General features: G+C 44.5%; 1 protein-coding gene across 1 annotated transcript in view; it reads left to right on the forward strand.

Annotated features, from left to right (window-relative positions):
* Positions 1–6: 6 nt before the first annotated feature.
* Positions 7–20,936, forward strand: part of GALNT18 (polypeptide N-acetylgalactosaminyltransferase 18) — a 355,023-nt gene continuing 334,093 nt past the window's right edge. Inside the window, exon 1 of the mRNA XM_011954282.1 lies at positions 7–665. Coding sequence (XP_011809672.1) covers positions 431–665 — 235 coding nt within the window. The 5' untranslated portion in view covers positions 7–430. The remainder of the gene's footprint in view (positions 666–20,936) is intronic.

Below are 20,936 nucleotides of genomic sequence, written 5' to 3' on the forward strand. Positions count from 1 at the left end.
GCCGCCGCTGCCGCTGCCGCGGTTCTCCTAGCAGCGCCCGCCGGTCCGACCGCCAAGGCAGCCGGCACTGGCGATGGGAAACGGTGTGGCCGCCGACACAGGCAGTGGCAAAGTTTCCCAGACGTACACATCTGGGCGCGTGGCTGCCGGCTACCCGTGACCCCTCTAGGAAGGGCTCAGGGATTTTTAATTTGGAAAAAATTCCACCTGGTTTCCTTTGTCAAGGTCTCCCCGGGTGGCCAGCAGCAGGAGCTGCAAACTTGGGCACGGCGGCTTCACCGGCAGCGGACCGGGCTTTGGAGAACCTCAGAACTCAGGTGCTGGTGTGCCCAGCGGCTCCGGACGTGCTAAGGGGTGTGAGCGTGGGGGAGTCCGGGGCGCGCGACAAGGAAGGGCCCCCGGGAGCTCTATATGGAGGAAGGAGCCCAGAATGGTGTGCACCAGGAAGACCAAAACTTTGGTGTCCACTTGCGTGATCCTGAGCGGCATGACTAACATCATCTGCCTGCTCTACGTGGGCTGGGTCACCAACTACATCGCCAGTGTGTATGTGCGGGGGCAGGAGCCGGCGCCCGACAAGAAGCTGGAGGAAGACAAAGGGGACACTCTGAAGATTATTGAGCGGCTGGACCACCTGGAGAATGTCATCAAGCAGCACATTCAAGGTACGGGCGCCCCGGAAACTTGGGTCGCCCATGAGGCCCGGGAGTGCCCTGCGCGGCACGGGGTGCGCTGGGGCTGGTGAGCATTAACTCAGCCACGGCGGGGCTCTGGGGCCGCAGATGTGTGGTAGTCGTGGGGCCTGAGTGTGAGCTTTTGCCTGCGTGCAGGACCCTCTGCGGCTGTGCGCGCTTCCCCGGGGCACAAGTGTGTGCGCAGGGCTGCACGCGCGGATGTGTGCAGCTAGCTGGCGATGTGGGGGCGCGCTGCGCACGTGTCCAAATGTGCGTGTGACTCTGGAGTGGTTGCTCGCGGACTCTCGGGATCGTACACAAGTCTGGCTCAGAGTGTGTGTGCGTGTGAATGTTTGTGTGTGTACTAGAGGGAACGCGCGGGCAAACGAGCTTTTTTGGCCACTGTAGGCGTCAGGCGAGATGCCCGCGCAGCGGCCCTGACTATTGGCAGTTAAGACTCGCAGGTTGCCGGACAAACGAGGCTAGGAAAATCGCGTTGTTTCAGCCCCAGCCTCAGTCTTGCTATGATCCGGTTGGTAAGCGATGGGGAAAGCAAGGAGGGCCGCTTGAACCTATAGCAGTCCCTACCCCCACCACAGCCCACGGGTCCAGGACCCTCTCCAGGAGCAGGTATCAACGCCGGGAAGTAGCGCTGGAGCTTGAGCTCTGTCCACTGTGATGATGCCTCCGCCCAAAACTGGAAGAACACGCCCTGGGCTGCGCCTTCCCCGCGGAGCCGCCCAGGACCGGGTGAAGGCCGATCCCTCCGGTAGCTCCACTCTTAGGCCCTGGGAGCAGCTGGGGCGGAGCAGACAGACCTACCTGGGTTGGGTCTAAAGTGTAAGGTTACGCTGGTTGGGTGCGCTCCAGACCAGTGCGGAGGTCCAAAGGGAGGGTGGGGGTTGCAGGGCCCTCTCCCGAGGCGACCTGGTCAATGAGCTGTCAGAGGGAGGGGATGGAGTTCCGGGCCAGGAGCACTGGTGCCGGGTGTGCACACACACATGCGCTCACGTCCACACTTCTTCGCCTCCCCGCGCCCCCTGCTTTCTACCAGGCATGTGAGCTTCTTAAGGGCAGGGCCCAGCCTAGTTCCCCTGTAAACCTAGCAGGACCACCAGGCTCAGGGGCCAGAGCGTGGCAGACCTTGGCAAAATCGAATTGAACTGAAGTCTTCCCCCTCCTCCCCCGCCCCCCGCCAGGAGCATTCCCTTTTGTTTACACGTGGATGTCTGAATTTCAATCCTTGCACCTGCTGCCCTTGCCAGGGTAGAGATGGCTCCTCCGTCTGAATTTGGTGTTTCCCCGGGTGTCCAGAATAGTTCCTTCCCGGGAGGGGAAGGTTCAGGGAGGTTCAGGTGAGTGCAGGAGAGGCATCCACACCCATAGTGCTTCCTGACTAATGACTTCAAAACAAGCCCATGGCTTCGGCACCTTCCCAGAAAGAGGGACATAGACAGCTTCTTCTTCAGACCTGCCTCTGCCTCTCAACCTGGCACTGGGCTTGGAAACCAATTTACCTATCTGTGGGTGCCTGTTGCTGTTATTTCTTACGTGTCCTTTTCCATCAAACAGATCTTGATTGACTATTAATCAGCAATAGAAGTTCAGTGTTTCCCCCAGGGTGATTCAGAATGTTCCCCGGGAGACACAAAGCCATACCTTACTTTGACATTTCTAGTTTGCCGACAGATTTTGAGATTTTCATTCACAGATTCTGTGCGTGTGTGTTCCTGGAAAATGATTCTCTTGTGCTTTTCTTTCTGGTCAGGCAGGAGGTGAGCAAGGTAGTGCTCAGGGGATGCCATTAACCCCTGAGCCTGTCACGGAGTGGGTGCCTGTCATGTGGAATGTGGACCATGTCATATGATTTCTAAGGTTCGACATGGAAACAAGCATAATGTTGAAGTTGAAAGGAAGCATTGTGATTTTTCTCCCCAGAAACTTTATAACTATGTGTTGTTCAGCACTTTCAAATCTATACCTGAAAAATTGGAGAAGATAGGTTAAAATAAAGGAGGCAGGGTCCCTAAAACACGTGTTGTTCCACTCGTACACATGCAATGACCCCTGTGGGTATTCAGAAATAACCACAATCTCAAGACAGAGGGCCAAAGCTGCAACCTATGGGAAGGTAAGGAAGGGTCAGTGACTTGGAAAGACTGGAAATGAGGCAGGCAGGGGCAGAGGTTCCCAGGTTGGCTGTGCTATTGTGGTGTAGCAATGACCAACTGCTCCCTTTGTGGTGCTGGGACCATCCTGAGCTGGGATTTAGGGAACAGAGGTAAAGGGCCTACAAAATTTGGGGCTGGTCAAGTGCAGCTCTCTGAAGGCAGAGGGTGGTAAAGGACAATAAGATCAAGCTCTTGTGCTTGATGGTACAAGCTGTTTATGTATACCTCACTGTCAAGTTCCCTCTAGTCAGCATAGCCCTTAGAACAATCCAGTTTACTTTGCTGAGCTGGAGGGAATAAGGGGTAATAATAATAGCTAAAATTACATAGCACCTAGGATGTGTCAGGCCCTATTCTAAACACTTTACATATATCGACTTATTTAATCTTCACAACCTTATGAAGTAGGTAATATTCACTCCATTTTACAGATATGGAAACTGAGGCAGGGAGAGGGTATATGATTTGTCCAGGGTCACACACTGGTATGTGGTAGTACAGGGATGTAAGCTCAGCCAGTGTGGCTTCAGAAGTCTAAGTTCTTAGCCACGTACTAAACTGTCTCCCAGGAGGGCCCCAGGGTCCCTTGGAGTCCGTTAATAATGGTGGAAGTGGGTGTCAGAGGAAGAGACCTCAGAGGATGGCTGAGGGGTGAGGGAGTCAGCAGCCTTCCCACTTGGAAACGCTATAGATAAACTCAGGAAGCTCTGGGTTTTGCTTTGTTTCATGTCAAGAGGCAGAGGTTCCAGTCCCTTAATTAATGTTTGCTGAACATGCAGGACAGTCCCTGGCACATCCTACAGAAAGTAGCTGTGGGGTGAAAGTGTGGATGAATGAATGAGTGCAGATGCCTAGGGCCACGTTAGTCATTAATGAAAGTGTTACCACTCTCCAAAAAAGATGTTTTGCTTTGGAGTCTTGTTCAGGCTCCTCTTTTCTTTAGAAGGAAAGTCTCCTGGAAGCTGCAGATGTCACAAAATGTTCTGCAGGATGTTCCACAGGACTTACAATTAGAAGAGGCTTTGGAGCATCACCCCAGAGGTCTGTTCTAGTCATGACTGAAAAGTTTATTTTCGTCTTGGGAGTTGCAGTGATATTTCATTTTAATTTGTTTTCTGATTGAATGATTTAATTAGATGGTGTTTGGGAATCTCTGGGGAATGTAAATTGCAGTTTTGAGAAGTTTTTTGACCAAATAGATGTTAAATGAGAGGGTGGATAACTTATGAGTTTTTTAAAAAAGCATCCTGGGGGTTTAGAAACAGAAAGTAAGTATTAGTAAGGGTCAGGTTCCCTCCATCTTAGGAGTAGAAAGATCTGATGGCTTGACATGGTGAGGTGGATGAAGCAAGAATTTGCTAAAGGAGTTCTCAATGTTGGAGAGTGCAGGAAATGGAAATGTTGATTCAGTTCTTATTTTGGAAGTTCCGCAAAAATAAAGATAGCTTTCTTCTTTTCTTAGTAGCTTTCTGAATATGGAAAAGAATGTGCCAATGTTTAGGAAAATATTTAAAAATGCATAAAACTGCCCATAATTCATTCTACCCTAAAAATCAGTTTGCATTTTGAGCATTTCCTTCTAGCTTTGTTCATTTGCCTCCATATTTCAAAATGAAGGTGTAGTCATGTTTTACATGTAATTTTATATTCTGCTTTTTCACTTTCTTTTTGTTAATGAAGCGTTATTTTTTCCATAGTTGCTACATAGTTTATTGGTTCAACATTTATCTGTTGGAGACCTAATGTGTGCCAGGCACTGCACTGGGAAAGTGATTGGGGATTATAGTGGTGAACTCTACACTAAAGACACTCTACAAGAGTATGGGCACTCTTGGTCCCTGTCATAGTGGACTTGTTTTCAAAGGACAAAGAATCCCTCTTAGTCGATGTGATCAGGGCTTCAGTTCGTTAATAGAAAAACTGGTTAAAGAGGAGAGTACAACAAAATATTACATACTTGCCTTAAATATTTTTATTTTAATGTTATCCAAAATGTGCATTCATTTGCAAGACTCTTGATATCAGGTCAAAGTTTTGTCTTTGAAATGCATCTGCCATTTGGCGTTCTGTTCATCTTCCTTGCACAAACCACTCCCATAATGTCCTGTTTACAAAGTTTGATTTCTAGTTCTGTTTTCTTTAAAATTCGTTGAAAACTTAAAGGTGCTTATGAAGCAGTCTCAGCGTAGTAGCCTAAATTGTTACGATTTTTGTCTGATCTTTTGCAATGATTTTGCTCACATGTAATTTGATTGCTTTTCTTTAACCGACTACCCTTTATAAAGGCTTTGCAAAGCACTTAGAACTTAAAATAATTTTCTTAGAAACAATGCTTATCTTTTTAGCAGTTATATTTCATTGGTTTATGTAATACGTGATTAGGTTATGCTGTTACAGTGACAAGTACAAATAGTGTAAACACATTTGAGAACAAACCCACTGGACGGCTGGTAAGTGTACAACTCAACTATTTGCAGGAGCCATGGGCAGTGGTACTAGAGACAAATAGGGTTTGTTACAGAGGGAGTGGCAAGCATAGTTAATCTGGAGAATTGATTAAATGGAGAGTTTCTAAAGAGAACTTTTACTGTATTTTTAATGACTGAATAGTATTCTGTCGTCAGTATACCATTACTGATTCAACCACTTTCCTATTGTTGGACATTTGTTTTGCTATTATAATTAGAGCAGAAATGAACATCTTCACCTCACTGTTTTTTGATTATTTTTAAGGATGTCTTTCCAGAAGTGGGATTAGTACTGACTCAAACAGTCTGAACATTTTTATAAAAGATTGTTTTTTCAGAAGGAAAGGCTTTCTTTACAGCCACCAGTAGTGTATTATTGTACCAACGTCATGGAGCCTGGCCAGCATTGGGTGTTATCATTCAAATTTTTCTGAGTAAATGTAATCCCTGTCAAATGCTCTATTCTTTTGATTTGTACTCCTTTGATTATTCTAGAACTTAATATCCTCCCCAACCCCTGATGTTTGTTTTATCTTGTGGGACTATTTGTGTCCTTGCTCACTGTTTTCTCAGACTATCAGTGTTTGGCCAGGCGTGGTGGCTCATGCCTGTAATCCCAGCACTTTGGGAGGCCAAAGTGGGAGGATCACTTGAGCCCAGGAGTTCAAGACCAACCTGGACAATATGGTGAGACCCCCCCATTTCTACAAAGAAGAAGAAAAAAAGACTCTCAGTGTTTCTGATTTGTGTATTTTACGTATTTTTTGATAAATAAATGTTTTGTCTGTATCATATGTTACATACATAATTTTAGTTTTACATAGATGTCTTAGGGCAGTGGTTTTCAAACTGTGTCCCCAGGAGCCCTAAACTTGTAGAATGTTTGATCTGGGGCCTGAGAATTAAAAGGGTTAAGTGGAGTCTCCCAGACTCTGCCTGTAGGTACTCCCTCCCCTCCCTGCAACAACAAAACTCCACTGTCTTCTGTTTTCTATTTGTCATTCTATAAAATATTTCATTTTTAAAAATGGTTCTACTTCTTTTGAAAACAAAGTTGAAAATAACTGTTTCGGGAAAAGAGGAAAGATCAGACTGTTATATTTTTGTGAGGGATGATAGTGGTATGAAGAATTCAGGAGAGTAAATAAATCTAAAAGGAAATTGAATTCCTGGGTGGTGTTCTTGTAGCATCTATTTACCCTTCTGAATACCATGATTAATAATGTATTACATTATGTGACTAATTTCTAAATCCATTATCTTACTTCATTGAGTCAAGATCATCCCAACAATGGAGAAATGGGTTATTAACTGCATTTTGTTTCCTGAAAGTTTATTAGTCATATTATGTGCATATGAATGTATACCAGGTCGGTAACAGCAGGTTGTTCGCCATGACTACAGATCATTTATGGTCCCTAAGAATCAGCAAATGTCCTGGGCTTGGATGTTTTTCTGTCTCCTATAGCTTTTGGATGTCACTTAGAATTGGTTCATGTCCTTCTCATCTGATCTTTGACTTGGCAGCGTTTGTGAAAAAGAGGATATGATGTTTGCTGAGTGCTTGGAGTTTATTTGAGGAAAGAGTGTCATTTAAATAGTAAAGCTATTTGTCCTCTGGAATGAACTGTTGCATGTGAAATTATATTAGTAACAGTGATTGACATTTTGAAAGAGTTCAATAGCAGGACTTAGGAGTTGAGCCTAATTACCTTTGTTAATAGTTCAGAACCACAGCTTTATGAAGAAGAAAAGCCTTGCCAAAGGACACAACTTTTCCCCATGACCCAAGAATCTTCATTTTTAGCCAAAAGTGTGTAGGCTGTAAAATAAATGAATTCCACATTCTTTCCCACTCACTTGACATAAATAGTTATTTGCCCTTGATAAGTAGGTTGGTGGAGAATCTCAAGGAGAATTCAGAATGGAAAGTGCCAGAGAGCCACAGTCTGGTTTTGTCATTTATGAGGGCCTTGAAGGTCGGCTTTAGCCACTTGGGTTAGGCTGGCCTATGTTTTCCCAAAGGTATTTATGGGATTCAGAGTCACATACAGGGTTACTGGAGCGTCTTCATTACCATCGTATAGGATTTCTGACCTCATTTCACTTGAATAGCTGAATGCCCTTGATATGCTTTGAATGTTTGTCCCCTCCAAATCTCATATTGAAATGTGGTCACCAGTGTTTGAGGTGGGGCCTAGTGGGAGGTGTTTTTGTGAATGGCTTGGTGCTGTCTTCCTGATAATGAATGAGTTCTTGCTGTATTTATTCATGCAAGAGCTGGTTGTTTAAAGAGCCTAGCTGCCCCTCCTCCTCCTTCTCCTCCTCCTCCTCGTCCTCCTCCTCTTCCTCCTCCTCCTCCCCTCCTCCTCCTCCTTCTCTTCTTCTTCTTCTTCTTCTCTCTCTCTCTCTCTCTCTCTCGCCCCTCTATCACTGTGACACACCTGCTTTCCTGTTACCTTCTGCCATGATTGTAAGCTTCCCGAGGTCTTCCCAGGAGCCTAGCAGATGCTGGACTTTGAACAGCTTGCAGAACTATGAGCCAAATTATAAATTTGTAATTTTATAAATTACCAAGCCTCAGGTACTCATTTATAGCAATACAAAATGGACTAATATAAAGCTGTTGTCTTGATTTGGGGCTTGAGGGTCTCCTTTGGTTTGTGGTGGAAAGCCAAGCTTGGCTTCTTGTTAGCTGGGTTTTATCTAGGAGATGGGGACAGACAGGCTGTCCTGTGGAGAAGTACATTGCTGAGCAGTCCACTTGGAGGGATGTTACACAGAAAGCTCCTGGAGGAAAAACCTAGCTGAATGTGAGTGATAGATGTAATCAGAAGGCAGTGTGGTGGGCTTTGGGGACAGATGGAATTATGCAAGAAGCTGAAGGGCAGAGGCCATACAGGTTGGATGGCACTCAAGTCAGGAGCAAGAGGCAAAGTGGCTGAGGTCCACTGGTGGCTAATCCACCTTCAATGAATGGCAGGCCATGCTATTTATGCTGGCCTGGAGTGTCTCTTGAAGGGTAGAGCTTCTGCCTTGGATTTGGCAGGGATGTGGCATTTCATGGCTCCTACAGTTGCTATTGAATCTCACTTGCCTTTAGTGTTAGAGTCAGCTCCATCTGTAATGCAATGCTTGAGTCCAGGGGTCCTTGAGGTTTCCCCCTTCCTCACACATATACTTATATACAGGGCATGTGCCCTAGGGCAGGGCTAGGAGGATGTACCTCCTAACACATTGCATTCATTCTTACTCCACCCTTTCTTTTCCTACTTGAGAAAGCATATTAGTATGCAAGGGAATGTAACAACCTTGAAATCCCTTTAATTTATTAGAGTTAAAGCTAATCATTCTTAAGCTTTGGTACTTAAATTATTGTTACTCACTAATTACCTCACAACTGTTCCACAGCACGGTATGTTATGGCAGTGATTGGGAATGACTGCTGTTCTGGAATCTTCTCTGTGGATCTGTATACCTTTTATAGACCCCTATTGTTCCAGTGCAGCCAACTGAAACTTTAAGCAAAAGGATTCCTGGTTATACGAACATTTAAGCTTTGGTGGTTTTTCTGACCACACGATTATGGATTAAAATATGTTGCTAGACAGATCATCCCAGTGGGGATGCAGTTCTGAGACGTAGTTCTCTTTCATTGCCTGACATTCAATTTCAGTTTTGTGAAGGTTTATTTTTGGGAGATGAAGCTGTCCTTAATGATGCTAGTGGAAACCCCTGAGTGTCCAGTCACAATAAACATTGAGTGGCTTCCCGTATGGAGCCACTGCTAAAATGTTTTTAGAGCCAACAGGCATATTTCGCTGGGCTACTTTCCATTGCCACCATCCTTTAAGAGCTCACAGAAATACAGTGTTTGGGAAGATCCAGAGAAGTGGCATATGCACTCTTCACCTTGGGACAGGTGAGAACAATGAAAAACGATGCCTACAAAGGAAGCTTGTGGCCAGTTCTTTAGCATGAATAGGTTCATTCTACAGATGCGCTGAGTTTAAGTCTCAGAGCAGAGTTCACTGATGAAGATTGTTGAGTGCTGCATCTTAACAAGCTCTGGTGCTTTGTTGGGCTTCGCCAATCTGACTTGTGCATCCATCTCTGTCCCCTGGGAACTTGGAGTTAAAGGCCATTGAGATCCCAGAGGAGCAGGAAGGTAATTCAGGGACTCTGGCAAGACAGGATTCGAAGCTTGGCTTAATAAATGTTGTGCTAATGGCATCTGGAGATTTAGGAGAACAGCACCAAAATTGCCTAGGCCAATGGATATGAGAATTAGAAAGCTAAGGAAAGATTTGAAGTGACAAATGAGAATCCTAGCCAAACCCTAGATTTATTTTAAGAGCAACAGGCATATAGAGAATTAAAGATTGATTGTATCAAGGGACTGGAGGAAGACAGCTACGGTACTCCAGTATGTCAGGGACTGGCCCAGGTGCTGTCCAGCCATGATTACTTGATTTATGTATTTTAATGAACAAATAAAATTGTAATTTTTAAAATTAGTGATTCCTTTTCATCTTCACAACATAGTAAGGTAGAGTTTTTAGAGGTAAGAAAATGAAGACTTAGAGAGTTTGTCCAAGGTAGGTCACAGGGCTGATGGGTGGTAGAGCCTAGAAGGGAAACTGGCTACAAAACCAATGCTCTCTATGGAATAGAAAGGAGGATGAACATTTCTCATAGAGAGGAATGGGAGATCATCTTATCAAAGATGGTGTTTGAGTGTAAGCTCAGAGGCCTCAGGTCAAGTGGGAGGCCAGGCAGGGGTTTGGTTTGCATTTGTGTCCACAAGGAACCTGGAAGGTAGGGTGGCCAGCAGTGGAAGGCCCTGGTCTAGGAGGGTGAGGGAGCGGCACCACAAAGCTGTGGACAACCTTTTCTCCTAGGTCACTGCGGGGTCTCCAGGAACTGGTCCTTGTGAAAAAAGCAGAGTGTTCCAGCTGCAGGCTAGAGCTCTTTCAGATTCATTGCGACTTTTGAGCACCCAAAATGTCCCAGGCACCGGGCTGAGTGCTTTCCTGTGCCCTGGCATAGTCACATGTCTTTCAGGGTGACCAGCTTATCCTGATGTGCCTCATGCTTTCCTGTTTTAAAACTGAAAGTCCCAGGTCCAGGGAAGCCCCCAATTCCCTGGGCAAACCTGGAGGGTTGGTCATCCGAGGCTTCTCACAGTGGTAAATTCTGCTCCGTGTTAACTCCTAGCACCGGGGTTAAAATAGCCTTTCTGATCGTGCCGCATCCAGTCTTTGATCTCTGCTCTTGAACGTTGACTTGCTTGAAGGTTACAAAGAAGAAGGTGAGGGTCCACAGCCCCTTCCCCATTTTCCCTTCCCACACAGGCTGCCTCCTGTCTTCTTTGTTATTCCTTCTGCTTTGGCATTCTCTGGTTTTCAGCTGTCTGAGCCTCTCAGGATTTGTAAAGGAAGAAACAATTGCTGTAAAGGAAAGCTCTAATAAAGTGGTTTGGGCACAAAACATCAGCAGCTGTTTATTTGCCCAAAACAGTAGGAGTCCATATTAATAACCTTGTGAGTTATATGCTGGAAAGTTAAAAGTAAGCAAGAATCTTACTCAAGACCCACAAATGTAACTTTATTCCTTTATTGAACTAATCTCTCTTCCTGTTTATGCTGGTGACATTTTCTATTATCCATGTGGAAGATCCTTTTTGATCTCCCATTACAGATTTATTTAGCTGTGACTTGGTTGGCATCCCAAGGCAGAGGGGTTTTCTGGTTTCTCTTTATTGCAGTTATAATGCTTTGTGTTTATATGGTTCCTGCCTCAAAGGATTTCAACAACAAGTGGGATAGGCTTTGTCTAATTAATCATCATATTTCCCTGATGGGAGAGAAGGAGCTGTTAAGAGGAAGGGAGAGTCTCGAGAAGGCTTCAGACCTGTCAGTTCATGGGCTTGGAGAAGTGAGTCTTTTAACATTTTGGTTTCTTCTACTTCCAAATCTCATTTTTAATAATAAGTGGATCCTCTGATTTGCATTAGTTTCTAAGAGTAAATGGAAGAAGGTATAACATGCGGGAATTATGACATGGAATGTCCAACTCAATAATTGGGCCAGGCCTTTTATTTTGTGAGAACCTGGGGATTTATATTAGAAGAGGAATCCCATGGAAAGTGCATAGAAGAGATCAATCAAGAATAGGAAAAAAAACAAACAAACCCCAGTGAGGAAGGACTATAGAAAAATAGGTCTGAATTTGTCTGGAGAAGAAATGGGGAGAGGAAGAGAATTAATGTTTGCTGAGCACCTGTGATGTGCTGAATACTTTACACCTGTCACCTCATCTTACCCTCATAAGCAGGCCTGTGGGATGGTGTTATTATCCCCATTTCACAGATGAAGAAATTGAGGCTCAGTGACTGTAATGAGCTTATCCCAGGTTTAGCAGCTAGTAACAGGTAAAAGCCTATTACCACTCTTAAGCTCCTTAGTAAGGGGCTAAGGGCCCTCTTGTTTTTCTGCTCCTTTGATGTTGATCAAGAGAATCCTTTCTTTTAGCAGAAACGTTGAGCCTGGAAGAAAACTTTTTGAGGGTAGTGAAGTCCTGAGTTGGGTTACCAAGTGATTATTTTGGCAGCCTCTTTCCTGGAGAGGTAGGAAGATGACTGTGCCAGGAGCTGACCTGGGCTCAGCTCTCTGGAAGATTGAGAGAAACTCTAGGTATGGCGTTTTGCAGCCAGCTGCATCATTTTTTCTCCCAGGAGCAGACTTAACATGAACAAGATCATCTCCACTCACTCAGGCCATAGCTTTATTTTGGGGGTCCTCTAGGCTCAGGGCATGGGGTGGGGTAGGGGACCATAAAAGGGGGACTGGTCTACACAAAGTCAATAGCAGACATGGCCAGGCCTTCCAGGAACTTCCCGTTTAATTGAGGGAATGGAATATTTGGAGTTAAATGTATGAAATGGTGGGCCCCTAGCTATGTGGGCAGTTGTAGGAGGTGAACACCAAGGCTGGCATTGTTTATTGTGGTGTGGGAATGGGAGGAAATAAAACCACCGTGAGGAGTTGGGAGAAATCGCACTCTCCTCAATGTTGGCTGGGAGTGTGACAGTGGCCTGTACTCCTGCCTTCTTTTGGTATGTGCTCAGATTCTTCCCTTCCTTCACTGAACAAGCATTTATTGAACACCTGTGCTGGGGATGTATCAGTGGAATCAGGGCAAAAATATGAGGGACACAATTAAACAAGGAGGTGGTCAGGAGCTCTGCTATGAGCAAAGACTTGAAGAAGGTGAGGTGTGCGCCATGTGTATGTTTAGAGGAAGGGAGTGCCAAGCGGTGCGAACAGCCAGTGCAAAGACCCTGTGGCAGGAGTGTGCCTGATGTGTTTGAGAAACAGTGGCCAGTGTGACTATAGCAGGGTGATGGTGGGAAAAGGGGGCAGGGGAAGAAGCCAGAGAGGGGCTGGTTGAGAAGCTGGTTGTGCAGCCTCAAAGGCCACTGCAGATGGAATGCTCTGGAAAGACTGGGGAGCTACCAGAGGGGGTGAGCAGAGAGGCATCAATGCAGGCTGTTCTGTGGCTGCTTCCTGGGCACCTCTTTTGGGCTCGGTACTGTGCCAGGCATGGTGGGAGATGATAAAATATATGCGACACGCTCCTTTTCTTTGAAGAGCTCATAATCAGGCTGAGAAGACAAAACAAGAAAGAGTTAAGGATCTTTTGCAAGCTAACTCATGTAATGAGGGTTAAAATTGAATTCCAGAAGAGCGAATTGTCAGAATAGACTTCATGGAGGAATAGGGACTAATGACACATCTCTGAAGAATGAGGAGGATTTAAGGGAGTGGAGTAAGAAAGATTTGGAGAGGGCTAGTTATGAAGCCTGAGTGTCTCAGCTAGTGTGGTGGAAAAGAGTGTGCAGGCAGTCATGAGAATCAGTGCTGCTGTTTACAGTTTGGGTGACCTTGGGCAAGTCTCTTCACTTGTAGTGCCTCAGTTTCCCCAACCATAAAAATGAAGACAATTGACCAGGCGCTGTGGCTCATGCCTATAATCCCAGTACTTTGGGAGGCCGAGGCGGGCAAATCATTAGGTCAGGAGTTTGAGACTAACCTGAGCAATATGGTGAAACCCCGTCTCTACTAAAAAAAAAAAAATACAAAAATACAAAAATTAGCTGGGCCTGGTGGCAGGTGCCTGTATTCCTGGCTACTCAGGAGGCTGTGGTGGGAGAATTGCTTGAGCCTGGGAGGCAGAGGTTGCAGTGAGCCGAGATTGTGCCATTGTACTCAAGCCTGGGCAACAGAGCAAGATTCTGTCTCAAAAAAAAAAAAAAAAAAGAAATGAAGACAATCGCTCCTTAACCATTGTAGGATTGTTGTGCTGATCAAATGAAGTGATGTGCAGGCAAGCACCCCCACCCTGTGTATCAGGTGGGAGCTACTGGGAACAACATGTTCCCTTTTTCAGTCTTCTTTCATTCCCTCTTTCCTTCATTCTATTTTTGCTTGTTGAAGCTCACATAGAAAATACGGTCAGGAATATATTTTCTGGTTGTAACACCTAGTATATCAGATTTAGCCCCATTTCATTGCAATTAGTTAGGACTTTCCCACATAAGTCAAGCCTGACATGGTCATAAGTTAGGCTCCAGGGGAGCCCAGACTAATGCTGGTCACATCTCAGCTGAGACATCTTGGAAGATCTGCTCCAGGGCATCTTAGTGTCACTGACCGCTGCTCTGAAGTTCTGAGCCCTCCAGACTGGGGGCCTGCCCTTGTTTGTGGAAAAATATTTGTTCTGTAAAACCTTTACAAATTTGTTTTGTAAAACCTTTTGTAAAAACTTGGCATTGCAGTGGGCAGCAGACAATGCCAGGAATGTGCTGTGTTGGTTGAAACCTTGGCTGGTGGAAGAGTCATGCAGGGTGTCCAGTTACCTGCTGGGTTAGTCTCATTTCCTAGCTCCTTGGTGAAGAGTGTCTTCTTGAGGACAGATTTTTCCTTTTCTTCTATCTCACCTTTCAAACCAAATTGAAGCCACATCAGCCTATCTTCCTGCCAGGATGAATTTGATTTAACTCAAAGCAATGTGACTTATAATTTCAATTGCAGGCAGGAAGGTGTGATTTAAGACAATTGTCAGGAAGATTCAATTTAATCTTTTCTTTCTTCCCCCTCTACAAAATGTGCATTTTGTTGCACATTTGTATGTGCAATAATTTTGTATATAATTTTTATATACATTCTTTACAATTCAGAGATAGATGTAGTTCACATTGGGAAGGTACACTCTATACTTTTTTATAGCACTTATCTATTTAAAGTGCTTTTTAAAAAGATTCCTTTCCAATGATAGCAGAAAACTGAGGGATGATTTTGCCTCTTTACTAGAGAGAATTGTAGCAAATCATTCTGAAACTTTCCAGGCAGTAAACTATTTCTTGATTAACAGGGGTTATTTTGGTCACTTGTTAAGATATTTGCCTTAATGAAACAAGAAACATAATTATTTTATTTACCAAAATGGAGCAATTGTGAATTTTGCTTATTTTTCAACAAGAGCCAGCTGTTTTTAGCAAAATAGGCATAAGTATTTTCAAGTTTGTAATTACTTCAGAAACACAGAAAGTATGCATTGATTTTTGTAAACAATTAAATGTCTTCTTTCACTCTGATCAATAGTGGAAACTTTGAGTATTGTGTTGCACAGCTCAGTGCAGTCACTTTCTCTTTTCTCATCTATCAACAAAGAAGGGTAAAACTTCCTACTTTTGCAGTTCTTATATCATATCCGACTGGTGAAGGTTCTTGTCTAAAGGCTCTCTAGTTAGAATCAGAACATGTTAGAGTTGCAAATAACATCAGCATCCTCACCCTCAAACTGTTTGCTGAAGGATCCAAGACCCAATGCAACTTGGTGAATACCCTGAGGACCCTCTACTGGGTCCTGGAGGCCCTGGGTAGGGTCTAGGGATCCTGATTTGAAGTCTAGACAATTTTACTGTACATCCAGTTACTTCCTTCAACTTCAGGAGAAACTTGTACACCAGGAAGGAAAATCCTTATTTGTTTGTTCTCAGATGAAACCAGGTGCTTATGGGACAAAGAGGTGGGCAGCTTTTCAGGGTCTCCCTTGGATAGGGTCTCCTCTCCCTGGCCTGCTGACCAGGGCCTGACTTTGGGTCCAGGCCATACATGACAGCTCCTAGTGATGCTGCCTCCGTGTCTGGGAACAGAGCTTCTTTCCAGTCCTTCAAACCAGAGTGATGATTCAGATAGAGGGAGGGCAGAGATTTTATGTCAAGGAGAGGAAAAAAGAGAGAAAATTCACATTTATCAGCCATGTACCAGGCATTTAGCACTGTTTAATCCACTTCATATTATTTAATCCTTGAAATAAGGCTGTGAGATAATTAGCCCCATTTTACAGATGAGAAAACCATACTATCCTGTAATTATTAGTCTGCTTTTCTCATTAGACTGTTGGTTACTTAAAGGCGCAGACTGGGTCCTGTTTTTCCTGTTTTCCAGTTTGTCACACAGTGCCAGGTATACAGTAGGGGCCAGGTAGGAGTTTGTTGAGTGAATACATGAATAATAAACCAGCCTGCCTAAAACCTCTCAGTAAGAAGTGGTACTAGGATTCACATCCAGACCTCTGGCTTTAAGGCTGTCTGGAAGGGAAGCCCAGGGATGGAAGAGCTGGCTTTCATTCTGGCTTTGGGGATGGCTTCTGAGAGGCTGTTCTATGCTATCCCTTTGGGTCAGGGACAGGAACGCTCATGCTTCTGGGGTCTCTCTCATAGCACCTCATAGCTGACACTGCTATGTCAAGATTTAATCAAAGGAAAGCTGAAGCTCAGTGGTGTGTGTGTGTGTGTGTGTGTGTACGTGCGCGCACGCGTGTGCGTGCATGTGCATGTGTGCAGTGTGCTTTCTGCACTGAGCTCTCCCAGGGATCAGCTGGTGAGAGAAGCCTGAAGCCTTCAGGGGACCCTTGATGTCTTCATTTTAATAAAGCTGTCACTTGTGGTCACTTTCAAACTAAAACAGTCTAGTGGGTACAGAAGGAAAAAAGTAAACTGCACGAAAAGCAGAGAAAAATGCCAGGAAAGATGCAGGTAAACAGGGCGTTTCTGCTTCAAGAGGAGAGACAGCACTGAAGTCATTTTAACTGACACTTGAAGAGTCGCTAGAAAGGAGAAAGCACAGCTTCATTTTCAGGAAAGGAAACAGAGTGCTTGGGGACTCCAGAGGTAAAGGGAAGTTGGCGTCTGGCTTTCCCTCTGAAGTGGAAACAGAAGGCTTCCTGTTGACCCCGAGGCCTGTGGGAACCTCAGAATGGACTCCACCACCTCCGGGTGTCTTCAGGCTGGCAGTGGCTGGTGGCCTGGCAAGTTAGGACTTGCTGTTCACACTCAGGAGAGAGGTGTGAGGAAAGGTCTGCAGTGAGGAGGGGGAGCTGAGAGAGGGCAACCCCGAGGTCAGAAGAGGTGTTTCTTGCTTGCCTGTGGAAATTCCTTGAGGAGATGACCGAGGTGTCAAGCTGGGCAGCCTGGACCTCCGAGTTATCTGCTGGCCAGCATGGGGATCGCCCACCCACAGGTGTGGGTCCAAGTTTGGCATTGCAGGCCCTTCTCCACTTTCCCCAGGCGGGAAATGGATGCAGCAAAAGTTCCTCCTCAGACTGCCTGTCGAGCACAGCCCATTAGCAGGAGCCTCAGACAACTGTGATTTTTCTTTTCCTATTATTCTCTGATATTTTCAATTTAAAAAGAGACATTTAGGCAGTAGGGTGGAAGAGGGCATAGTAGACATAGGGGAAAAATTGAAAATGTCATTTAAAAAGGACTATTCCATTCTTTTTTTTTACCTCAGCAGACAGATGGCTGTCTCACCTTTTGCTCACAGCCAGGAGCAATAGCCAGTGGGTCAACCGAGGAAAGAGGTGATTTTATTTTCCTTTTCATTTCAAACAGATTGTGTAACCCTTGGGGTGTGGGGGACCAGTGGAATGAAGCTATGGGCTGGGAAACTAATTATGCCTCTGTGCATGGCTGAGCTAGTTAATACCAAACTGTCACTGAGGCTGATTCTTCCCTGGGGCAGAAAAGCTTCCCAAATTCCTTATCTCTTCTCTTTGCCTTTGGGGTTTCACCAGTTTGAGAAAACAGGAGCAAAATTCAGGAAGCTTATCAAAGCTCTGAAATGGTGCTCTGCATTCTGGTTGCTAAAGCTGCATTCTGATCCACATCACCCTTCCCTCCACCATGCCGACTTGGTGCCAGGCGGGATCTGGAGTCACTTGGACTTGCCTCAAATCCTGGTGCTGCCTTTTACTGGTGTTGCGAGAGGCTGCCTGGGTGTCTAGGGTTGGATGCTGATTGCTTGTCCACCCTGTCCTTCCCCACTCCCCAGCAGTGTGGGATTAGGAATGGGCTACCTGAGTAGTAAGCCTGTCTCACTTCACTGATTCCGAAACTGAGACCCAGCTGTGTGGATGGTGTGGTCAGCCCAGTGCCACTGATGGAGACCATGCACAATGAAGGAGAATAAGACATTCAAGAATGCTCTTAATGGATTTTTAACTTATTAACCAAACCAACACAATCTTTGAAAAATGATATCTTAGTCTGGGCTGCTATAACAAAATACCATAAACTGTGTGGTGTATTAATAACAGACACTTATTTCCTCACAGTTCTGGAGGCTGGGAAGTCCAAAATTAAGGCATAGCAGATTCTAAGTTTGATGAGGGCCCAATTTCTTGCTCATAGATGGCACCTTTCTGTTTCACGTGATAGAATAGACAAGATAGCTTTCTGAGGTTCCTTTCATAAGAAGAGTAATCCCATCCAAGGCTCTACCTCCTAATACCATCACCTTAGGGGTTAGCATTTCAACATATGGATTTGGGGAAGGGATACAGACATTTAGATCATGGCAAGTGGTTACACATATATGCGTAAGACATGTTGATTTACTTTATGATAGCAAATGTTATGCTTTGCAATAACTCTGATTTCAGTAATTTCTGTCCCCCTTTTCCCCTCTCGGGAGACCTTAGACCGTGCAGTCCCCAGCTAGCCAGATGTCTCAAATAACACTGGATCCAATAAAATCCATAGATCTTTTTAAGGAGAGAAAATGAGTTTTAAATATGGAGTGGAAACGTTTAAAAATATAGCCTTTGTGACAACATGAAGATTATGAATATTCAGCTTGGACACAATCTCAGGCAATTAGGCAGATGCATATTTCCAGGGAGGGTATGTTGCTCTGATGATTGAGGGGGTGGGTGCTGTGTATCATTTCAAAACTGGATTTCCTTGGAGACTTCAAAGTTTGATTTTAGGAAAATATGGGAATGAAGTCTCAGAGACAGCTCTATACATTCCCCCACCTTTGGCAGGCCACACTCCCTTTGGCCACATCCATACAGTTAGGCTTTAGCTGAGAAATCTGCTAAAATCTAGAAAACTCTCTAGATTCTGAATGCTGAGGTGGTAACTGAGCCAGTGTTGGAGCAAAACAGTCTGTTTACAGCCTTGGAGGATGGTTCTTATGTGGCAACACTTAGTCTTGGCTGTTAGGTATTGTTTGTTTAGAGCCCAGTTTTCTCCATGTTGAATTCTCATTAGAATTAAATTGATTGTCTTGGGAGAAGCACCAAACACAAATTGAAATGGTTGATGAGAAGGTAACTTAGAACTGCCCCCTTTCAAAGAAGACTTTGTAGCATCCAATAGTCCCTTTGAACTTTTCAGGATAACCAGAGTTTTTAGCAATTTAATATTCTCAGGTTGTATGGGACAACCCAGTTTTAAATATTCTGATCTATTTTCTCTAGAAACCATGTAAATGAATCATAAATTCTAGTATTTCCAAAGTTTACCACCCATTTTGACTCTTGTACCTGGAAGCAGCACAAAGTTCTTGCCAGACCACACACCCTTATTTTTAATTCAGAAAATATGGTCAAAGTGAAGTAAACAGAGCATTGATAAATAGAGCCAGCTGTTCTCTAAATGATTCTCTCTCTTTTTGCAGTGCAAACCACAAGGGGTTAGGGAAGAACTGGAATGGCAGTGTGAAGAGCTCTGTGGGTCCTTTGCCCAGTGAAACAACATAACTGGTAAAAATTATTAAAAAACACTCATTTAAAGTCCCTGGAAATTGCCCTGAGGGTATACATAAAATGAAGAAACACTTACTCAAGAAAATCTACTAAATTTTAGTAATAACAAGAGTCTGGGACATTTGAGCCATGATCGCCCTTCCGCCTCCAATTCCAGCTCAATAAAACAGAAGCTTTTCTCTGGACAGATATGAACAAGAAGATGGGATGCTCCTTTCCCACAGCTTCCACTCTAGGGCTATATTTTTCTCCCAGAAGGGCCAGGCCACCGGGATTTCTCATGTCTCCCAGTTCTGTGTTGTAGAGCATGGTTGAATGGTCTGGGGCTGCCCCTACTTACAGGGTGGAAGCTTTACCCTATGTTGAGAATACTAGGCCCTGATTGCCCCCATCCCTGGCTCACATGTAGGGTGGAGGTTTCATAACAGGAGAGACAATTCAAGAGGATCAGTGACTACCATCTCCACCCAGCACCCCACTCGTACAGCAGGGATGTCACTCTGAGAGAAAGAAGTAGGCTGCTATTCCTACTCACAGCTCTGCCCAAGGATAGGGGCAGCCTGTAGGAGCACAGATTTGTAGTTTTGACTTTATTTGGAATGGAGTATGAGGAGATCCAAGTATAAAAGCAATTTCTGAGCATTTAAGAGGAGGCTAGTAGCTCCATAATAGCAATAAAACAGCGTAGGCCAGCTAGACAACCTAGCACAGTAAGTTCTCCTATCAACACAGTAATGCTGTTGATAGGTTCTTAGAAACTGTGAGTTTAAGCAAATCAGGCAGGTCCTCAAATAACGTCATTTCCTTCAATGTTGTTTTATTATAACACTGATGAGGAAAAACACAGGTTTTGTTATATGTTATATTTTGCTTAAAGTCACAGTTTCCAAGAGTCTATTGATGATGTTAAATGAGGACTTACTGTAGTTTAACAGACATAATCAGAGAAAGAGACATTTCCTATGGTCAAAGAAAGCCTCAAAAACTGGCCTTAGAGAAAATCCCTACCAAAAAAAACCTCAAACCCAAATTTAATTGGATCAGACTGTGGAACAATTTATGCCTAAAGGCACTGTTGAAAACAATAGAGCAGTCAGGTAGCAACTAGTGGAGGCTAACAGCTGGAGGTGAAACCAATTGGGCAGTCCAGCCAGAATTGTAGCAGGGAGATAAACAGTAGAGACAGTTAAAAGGCGCTCTGCTAAAATCACTGTCATCCTAGAGAATTTGATAGGGAGAATCAGGACATTGTGCACATGCCCAAGGTTTCACCTTCAAGAAGTAATATGAGAGACTACACACTGTTGGGGGAAAAGGAATTCACTGAAGTAGCCTATCCAATGCGGTAAAAAAGTGAACAAGTATACAATGCAACAACAAGAAGTCCTTGGGTGGGGGATTAATCAGTATTCAAAGTGGCAAAAATATAGTATCTAAAATGTCTGGTTTTCAACAGAAATTTAAGAGGCATCAAAGCAGATCATAGAAATTGTCTTTCAGGG

Source organism: Colobus angolensis, unplaced genomic scaffold (assembly GCF_000951035.1).
Source record: "Colobus angolensis palliatus isolate OR3802 unplaced genomic scaffold, Cang.pa_1.0 Scaffold380, whole genome shotgun sequence".
In the NCBI taxonomy this organism is placed as follows: domain Eukaryota; kingdom Metazoa; phylum Chordata; class Mammalia; order Primates; family Cercopithecidae; genus Colobus; species Colobus angolensis.